This window comes from Cebus imitator, unplaced genomic scaffold (assembly GCF_001604975.1).
Source record: "Cebus imitator isolate Cc_AM_T3 unplaced genomic scaffold, Cebus_imitator-1.0 Scaffold135, whole genome shotgun sequence".
In the NCBI taxonomy this organism is placed as follows: domain Eukaryota; kingdom Metazoa; phylum Chordata; class Mammalia; order Primates; family Cebidae; genus Cebus; species Cebus imitator.
The window spans coordinates 3,802,971-3,812,313 of NW_016107450.1; the positions used below are offsets into that span (position 1 = coordinate 3,802,971).

Sequence of the window (9,343 nt, forward strand, 5' to 3'; positions counted from 1 at the left end):
TTGTGACCTTCTACATCTCCCTCCCCCAAATGTATCAGTAACTTTACCCTAGTTATAATTGGAGTAGCTATAAGTATATAAATACATAGCTATTACGTATTAATATAAATGCAATATAAGACTTGACCAAGAACATTTCTATTTATTTAAGCACATTGAAATTAATAGGTAAGCTAAACTACAAACCTTCATGTGACAGGGAGGGAGAGTACGAACTGGGAACAAATGCTAATGTGTACGGGATTTCTTTTTTGGGTGTTGAAGATGTTCTAAAATTAGAATGTGGTGATGGTTGCACAACTCTGTGAATATACTAAAAACAACTGAACTATATGCTTAAAATGGGTGACTTTTATGGTATGTGAAATATATCTGAATAAAGCTGAGGAACAAAATTCCTCCATATAAACAAGTTCATCAAGTTCCCATCTCTAAAAGCACCCATGGAAATATAATTACTGCTTCCCTTATTGTCCAGTCCCTATATAGTCCGTCACTTTACTCACTAAGGGAGCTACTAATTTTAAAGATAACAATTGAAAGTAGTATGATATTCCATCTTTGGGATTCAGTTTTGCCTAAGTCAATAGGTGTCTTAAACAATTATGACTTCACATAACTTTAACATAAACCAATCACTCCAAAGAAAACACCTCTATACAGGTTCTTATACCTGGTAATCCAAAATGCTGAATCCCAAACCTTTACGATCTTTTACTAGTTCAACAATCTTGACTTCGGGAGACCACAGTGCTAATTCCCCATCATCTTCTTCTTCAGTATTGATATCCACATTGTGGTCAACCTGAAACACCAAAGAAGATAAATGCTTCAAAACGCTATGCTTCAATTCTGAAAAGAATGCACATATCAAGAATCCCACAGCTTCTTCTCAAACTGGGAATTCTCTTTGGCATGCGTAGTTTTCTTTTTAGTCTTTATAGAAGGGGCATGCTCTGGGGCACACACACTCCAGGATAAGATCTTCATAAAAATTCAAGCACTTAAAAATTCAGATTGTTCATACAGTTTTTTATTAATGTAAAGAATCTATTTCATTCAAAGTATTAACACTGACCTCTTATACTTCAATGAGTTCTGTCATCCCATTAGAAGCATAAAAGGAAAAATATGCAATTTAAGTAAATGAAAACATCATACAAAGTAGAAGCTTATAAGATTTGTAAGTAGCAATACCTGGATTCATAATTACAGAGAGAGACAGAGAAAGAGATGTCAACCCAGAGACAGGCTGGAGCAAGACAGGGAACCACTTCTGCTAGCTCCAAAACTTTACCAGAAAATAAGGTGAGAAAAAAAAATACAAGTCTTTGGACATCATATAGGTCTAAAGATAAAGAAAAATCACTGAGTTGAAATAATGAAAATCTGACCTTAGAAGAAATAGGACAGCACAACTGCCCAGCATACAGGTCCTTTGTCACTTTTCTTGATTTTACTCCTGAAAGGCCCTCTATTCTAGACTCCCCGTCTTTTTAGGAAGAAGAGTCACTGCTATGTCGAATTCCAGGAAGTTAAATGAATGGGTCAATGAATCCACTATGCAGAAGAATAGCTGCTTCAAAAAACCTTCTGTTTTTATACGAATTATAGCATTGGACTGTTGTTTTCATCTGACTGGCATTCCCCAAAATACTCTATCTAAAGCCCAAAAATTATCTTTTATAGCGCAAGCAATGAACAAAATTCCTGGCTCCTAAGCTAGAATGGAAACTCTGAGAGGGATACCACAGAGTTACCATGGTTATCAGCTCAACCCATATAAATACCTGGCTCATAGTAGGCACACAATAAATATCTGTTTAACATATTAAAAATTACCTATCTTTGAATGTGTTTCTCTTGAAACTCTTTCTCAATAAAGGTACCAAGTAAATGATTTTTAAAAGCAGACTTCTTAAAACTTTGGGTGACCAAAGTAAATAAAAATGCATCATCTCTACAAACATAATTTTGAAAGACCTGTATAAGAGAATCAATTTAATGTAATCAAAAAAGGGAAAGGAAAACTCCTCTATAATTAGGAAAATTGCTAGCTAGAAAAATTATTTTATTTATCTATTTATGTATATATTTACTCTTTCCAACATTTATTTTAGGTTCAGGGGTATGTATGCATGTTTGTTACATGGGTAAATTGTGTATCACAGGAGTCTAATGCACAGATTATTTTGTCACCCAGGTAATGACCATGGTACCTGACAAGTAATTTTCTCATCCTTATCCTCTACCTTCAAGCAGGCCCCAGCATATATTGTTCACTTCTTTGCATCCGTGTGTACTCAGTGTTTAGCTCCCACTTACAAGTGAGAACATGTGGTATTTGGTTTTCTGTTTCTGCATTAATTTACTTAGGATAATGACCTCTGGCTCCATTCACGTTGCTGCAAAAACATGATTTCATTCTTTTTTATGGCTGCATAGTATTCCATGGTGTGTATGTACCACATTTTCTTTATCTAGTCCACTGTTGATGGGTATTAGGTTGCTTCCATGCCTTTGCTATTGGGAATAGTGCTGTGATGAATACACACATGCATCTTTATGGTAAAACAATTTATATTCCTCTGGGTATATATACTGTAATGGGACTGCTGGGTTGAATGGTAGTTCTATTTTAAGTTCTTTGAGAAATCTCCAAATGCTTCCACAGTGACTGAACTAATTTGCATTCCCACCAGCAGTGTTGAGTGTTTCCTTTTCTCCACAACTCCCCCAGCAACTGTTATTTTTTAACTTTTTAATAATGGCCATTCTGACTGGCATGATGGTATCTCATTATAGTTTTGATTTGCATTTCTCTAATGATCAGTGATATGAAGCATTTTTTCATACGATAGTTGGCTACGTGTATGTCTTCTTTTGAGAAGTGTCTGTGCACGTCCTTTGCCCATTTTTTAATGGGGCTGTTTGTTTTTGCTTGCTGTTTTAACTTCCTTATTAAAGATTCTGGATATTAGACCTTTGTCAGATGCATAGTTTGCAAATATTTTCTCTCATTCTGTAGGTTGCCTGTTTACTCTGTCGATAGTTTCTTTTGCTATGCAAAACCTCTTTAGTTTAATTAAGTCCCACTTGCCAATTTTCGTTTTCATTGCAATTGCTTTTGGAATCTTCATCATGAAATCTCTACCAAGGCCAACATCCATAATGGTAGTTCCTAGGTTTTCTTCTAGGGTTTTTATAGTTTTAGGTTTTACATTTAAGTCTTTAATCCATCTTGAGTTGATTTTTGTATATGGTGAAAGGAAGGGGTCCAGTTTCAATCTTCTGCATATGGGTCACCAGTTTTCTCAGCAGCATTTTCCAAATAGGAAGTCCATTCCCCATTGCTTATTATTGTCGGCTTTGTCAAAGAGCAGATGATTATAGATGTGTACCTTTATTTCTGGGTTCTCTAACCTGTTCCATTGGTGTGTCTATTTTTTTTTTTTTTCACCAGTACCATGCTGTTTTGGTTACTATAGCCTTGTAGTATAGTTGGAATTTGAGTGTGTGATACCACAGGCTTTGTTCTTTCTGCTTAGGACTCCTTTAACTATTTTGAGCTCTTCTTTTGGTTCCAAAAAAATTTTCTACAAATTTCCTTAAAATTTAGAAAAATTTTACAATAGTTTTTTCTCTAATTCCATGAAAAATATCACAAAAATAGCATTGAATCTAAAAATTGCTTTGGGCAGCATTGCCATTTTAACACTATTGATTCTTCCTATCCATGAGCATAGAATGTTTTCTATTTGCGTCATTTCTGGTTTCTATCAGCAGTGTTTTATAATTCTCATTGTAGACATCTTTCACCTCTTTGGTTAGCTGTATTCCTATTATTTTATTCTTTTTGTGGCTATTGTGAATGGGACTGCATTCCTAATTTGGCTTTCAGCTTGCATGTTGCTGGTGTAAAGAAATGTTACTGATTTTTTTACAGTGATTTTTGAATCCTGAAATTTTGCTGAAGTTGCTTATCAGATCTAGGAGGCTTTGGGCAATCGACTATGGGGTAGAAAAACATTTTTAAAATTAGGATTGGTCCAGATCTTAAACTGTCACTGCAGGACATGGGTGGTCAATAACCAATCCACCGTGGATTGAACCTCAACATGGGAACAATCTGAAGCTGAAAACTTGAAATGAGTGGAAACGTCATGGATCAATAACCTCTACATATTTCAGTCTAATGTGTGGAAGTGATATCCTTAAAAAGAAAACACTTATGTCTTCCAACAAAAAGTAAAGTTCCAGTGGCTAATACAACATGATTGATGTTTTACTGGGGCATTTAATACTCTCACTGATTAATAAGTATTAGAATTTTGACTGAGCTGCCTAACCAGATAGGGTTTAAGAACATAAGATGGTATTAGGAGAAATGAAAAAAGATGCCAAGATGGAAAAAGAGCCAAGACGTTAAGAAACCACATACAATTACAAAATCTGTGTTTATAGAAATTTCAAGGCATTCAAGGTGCATGAGATATTATACTGCAACCTGAAATATATCACTTTGATACAATCAATTCTGCATAACTCCTCTATTTACAGAATGGAAAGCAATCAACTAATGGCCAGCAAGGTTGACATTTAGCATAATTCAAAGCTGTTGTTCACCATTGTGGTAAAGCATGACAGATGGGAGCATAGAGTCAGCAAGTGGGGTTTGTGATTTACACACCTTGAAAGATTAGATGAAAGGCATTTTTATCAGCCACCGATATTTCATTTTGGTAAGGATAGCAAAAGTCACAAAAGTGTGGCACTTGAGTCCCCTCCCTGAAATTTTTTTTATAAAAGTTAAACTTTTTAAAAAAACAGTCAACCAATAATTAAAAATTTACCAAGCCCCTCTTATATGCCTAATATAGAATAAAAACACTATGAAATAGAAAATAATTTTACGATATGGCCTTTGCCGACAAGGAGCTAACAATCTTCTTGGATAAACAAGATTACTACATACTGAAGTATCTATAAGACAGTGTTAGACTCTCATGTACTTCTGGACACAAGAAAACAAAAACGGATGGACTGGTGGAGACTTAAACAGCCAATAGCCCACTGTCACTGAGCACTTCCCACATGCAAGGCATTGTGTTCAGAACTTGTATACATTACTGCATTTCCTGCTTGCACAAACTCATGAGATGGGTAAGTATGATAAGTATCACCATTTTTTCAAAGGAAAAATATGAACAGAAAGTCAAGTTATTTGCCCAAAGATTCACAATTATTAGGTAGTAAAGGCAGGATTAGTTCATGTGTACTGAAATCCAGAACTTAAGTATAAGGGAAGGCCTCATGTATCTAAACTGGTGTGTAGTGGAATTACAATCTAAAAGAAATTGAAAAGGGGGAAAGATAGCATAAAAGATGAGGTTACCAATAGCATAAGATGGCAAAGTATGTGCTCAAAACTCTTCCAGCTAGGTACAGCAGCTTACACCTGTAATCCCAGCACTTTGGGAGGCTGAGGTGGGAGGATTGCTTGAGTCCAGGAGTTTGAGACCACCCTGGGAAGTATGGCAAGACCCTGACTATACGAAAAAAAAAATGTTTTAATTAACTGGGTATGGTGGCAAGTGCCTGTGGTCCCAGTTACTTGGGAGGCTGAGGTGGGAGGATTGCTTGAGCCCAGAAGATCGAGGTTACAATGAGCCATGTTCAAAACACTGCACTCCAGCCTGAGGAGACTCTGTTTCAAATGCTCTTTAAAAAAAAAAAAAAAACAAAGACTACCAAGAGCTTATAAAATGTTATTTCATTCTCTTATCTTCTGAAGGGATTACTGGCAATTTCCAGACTCACTTTGAAATTTACCATAGAGTTTCATATTTTTAAGGCTCTGAAAGAGGGAAGTATATTAGATCTGCAACCCTTACCGACACCTTAAGCTTATATAAGACAAACTGAGCTGAATTAGAAGTCAAAAGTAATGACTCCAGGCAATTAGTGAAAAAACAAAGGCTCTCTAAAATCAAAATGCATGTACATCAATGTAGGCAACATGTCGGGAAGGAAAGAGTTTTACGATCTTAAATAAAGAGTAACAGTTTGAAAAGCTATGCACTGTTGCCTTAGTCAAGCAAAAAAAGAGTAGAGTGAAGGTTTCCTCTCCCTTCATATTGTAGTACAGTCTTCGGGGCGTCTTTGATGAATGGGCACGCCTATGGGAACCACACTATATTCACTTAGTACCTCTGTCTCAGGAAGAGAGGTTTCAGTGGGCCTTGGTTCATCTACAGAAGCCTCATCATCAAACAACCTCCGACAGCAAACCAAAGTAAAAGGGGGTGGCACTTCTTTAAGAAAGGAGACTGCTTCTCGGCGAGATTTTCCATACAGCTGCATGCCATTGACCTAGGAAGACAAGGAGACAAGTCACAGTTGAGGCAGCCCCAAGTGAAAAAACGAAAATCTCTTATTTATATCGATCTACCAAAATGAAAATAGGACATCATTTTATTTTCCCTGTAAACAAAGGGCCTCGCTTTAATCATATTATTTATAATTAAATAATATGCAAATAAAAATGTTAGAAATCCCTAAAATTTTTTAAATCTAAGGCTAAATCTTTGCTCATCTTGATGGATAAAGCATAAAATGTGTGCAGAGTACACCCTCACTGGCTAAGGGATCTACCTAATTTTTTGCAGCACTATGGTTTCTCCTTTCAATACTCCAATGTTATATTCTCTCACCTACCTCTACTCAGCTCTCCTTAAATACACTGAATAAGCATATATAGTCCTTTAAGACTGTTTTCCTTTGCATTTTCATTTTATAAGAATATCACTACAGAAATGCAAGCCTGTTAAAAAAAAAAACTGTTTACTGCTTAAAGTATAGCTAACAAATATAGAACAGTTGGCTGTCAAAATTTAACATCAGTCCACAATATTCTTTCACATCCCATACACTCTTAATACCAACCTAAAAAAATAACTTCCACTGAAAAGAAATATACATGCCTTTGCATCAGTTACATTCTTATATGCTCTGCTGATACAGCAACCAATACATTATTTTAAAAAATAATTTAAAAAATAATTTTATGCTAGTGTCTCACGTTTAAAAGAAAAAAGTATTTTTTATTAACGATTAATCCTTGTCACAAAAAATTATCTAAACTTCATATTACCTTTGGTGCATAATAATAATACTTGGCACCAAAGATGATTTGGCTAAATAATTCTAATTTTTCATATATATGACTTGAGTTCAAAGAGTCCTTTCAGTTCTAACTATAGGTCTCTAAAAGCTGATCTGTCTGCTACTCCCAAAAAGCTGAGGCATGAACAGAATCCAGGTAACAAATAATCTTTTCACATCTGACTCCTACCCTCCTAGGAGGATTTAGAAGCATTACTTGTTTTAAAGATATTTTTAGTCTGGCATTAATTTCTAATAGGTGTTGTGCTAATGTTCAGATAACTGGCCAGCCTGACTTTACTGGGAGAAGCCCTTCTACAAATCTTTCACTGCACCAGAGAGGAAGAGGACACTGGGCTGCTGGAAACCTTCAGCAGTCGGGTGAGTCTCAGGTCAACCATCCCTGGGAAACACTCGCAAGCCTGTAACATATCAAGCACTTAGCCATCAAGCCAGACATCTCTCCCTGCCTCTTAATTATTTACAAAGAAACCGCCACAAGGTAAAGAGACCCATATGCACTTTAGGAAGCGAGCTCTACTGGAAAGTCTTCATGACAAATGAAGAGGTCTAGGGGACAGCAAGCTCAACAGCTGATGAAAGGTTTTTCCTTGGAATAACTGCAAGTCAGCCTTTACATAACAAGAGGCGGGCAGGAACCCATCACTGGCCATACCGTAGCCATGATTTCAACTGGTGTCACAAGTGCACAAAGTTCTAGAGTCAGCTAAATGGGTAGTAACTTACACACACAAAAAAGCAAGTAGATAGAATCAAAGCAAGAATTCTACCCATACATGAGTATGAGTTTGTGTTTCACTTCAACAAATTAGAAAGTCACTTTTGGGTTTTTATCTTGGAGTACCTTTAAATATTTATTTATCTCATTACTTATTCATTTGAATTGTCTCCAATTATTATAGCAGTGGCTGTTGGTCCTCCTCACCACTCCCTGCTAAAGGGACTGGTCACATTTCCCATTACCAATTCCTATCTAGGGGGATTTACAGCTGCTGTAAATAGCTGTTCTGGGCTGAGACTTGGCACAGTGTTCTAACCCCAAAGCATATTTGTGTTTCTGGTTTTAAGCTCTAAGGAGTACATTAAACACACACATACACAAACAAACACACACACTTTGAGTTCAGGAGTTTATTTGGCTAACTGTACTGAGATTTTTTAATTTTGTATTTTTGGTTATTCAGAAGAAGCTAATTTTTATTTTAGAATTTGCAGTATTTTTCAAGATCCTTAGACTTCAGACCCTCCGTAGTCCTGTTTTATCCTGACTTTTTGACCGGAAAATGCACACACATACACACTTCAGAGTACAGAACACTGCACGAGTGCTGCCCCACTATTGTACCACATCGAACCCTCATCCCAGCCCATAAGGCTTGTTAATATGCCTTCTTCACTGCAATAATATTGCCAATACCCCACAATGAGATAATGCTTTATAATTTACATGGATGGTATTTCATCAGATCCTTACAAAGGCATAGTGAAGGAGGCATTGATGAAGGAACTGATTCTCAAAAAAGTTAAGTGACAAGACAAGGGACACACAGCTAACCTGTCGCAGTTCGGACCAAAAGCAGCTTTTCTTACTCCAAACCTGTGCTTCTTTTTTTATCCCAAGTTCTTTCACTAGGTATCTATATTTAAGAATTCAAAAAATCTTCACACTACCTTATTATAGCACCTTCTATTACAAGGTTGTAGGCCCATGGGAGCCTAGTCTTGACTAAAGCATACAGAATTCAGCTGATGGCTGGGATCACCTGTACTTGCTCTATTGTGATCCAACCAACATTTCTTTAGTACCTACCACAGACTAGTAGTGATTTACACTGAATACCACCAAATTTCACACTTAAAAATGGTTAAAATGGGCCAGGCATGGTGACTTATGCCTGTAATTCCAGTACTATGGGAGGCCAAGATAGCAGAATTGCTGGAGGCCAGGAGTTCAAGACCAGCCTGGGCAAAATAGCGAAACCCTGTCTCTACAAAAAAGCTAAAACATGAGCTGGGCATGGTGGCGCATAGCTATGGTCCTAGCTACTCAGGTGGTTGAGGTGGGAAGATTGCTTGAGCCCAGGAATTTGATGCTGCAGTAAGCTATGACCATGCCACTGCAATCCAGCCTGGGCAACACAGTGAGACTCTTAAAAAA

At 36.8% G+C, this 9,343-nt stretch overlaps 1 protein-coding gene across 1 annotated transcript in view; it reads right to left on the reverse strand.

The window, feature by feature from the left end:
* PATJ (PATJ crumbs cell polarity complex component) overlaps positions 1-9,343 on the reverse strand; it is a 413,527-nt gene that overhangs the window by 320,927 nt on the left and 83,257 nt on the right. Inside the window, exons 15-16 of the mRNA XM_037743097.1 lie at positions 6,211-6,372; positions 674-805 (exon numbers count right to left, since the gene is read on the reverse strand). Of these exons, the coding sequence (XP_037599025.1) occupies positions 674-805; positions 6,211-6,372 (294 nt within the window). The remainder of the gene's footprint in view (positions 1-673; positions 806-6,210; positions 6,373-9,343) is intronic.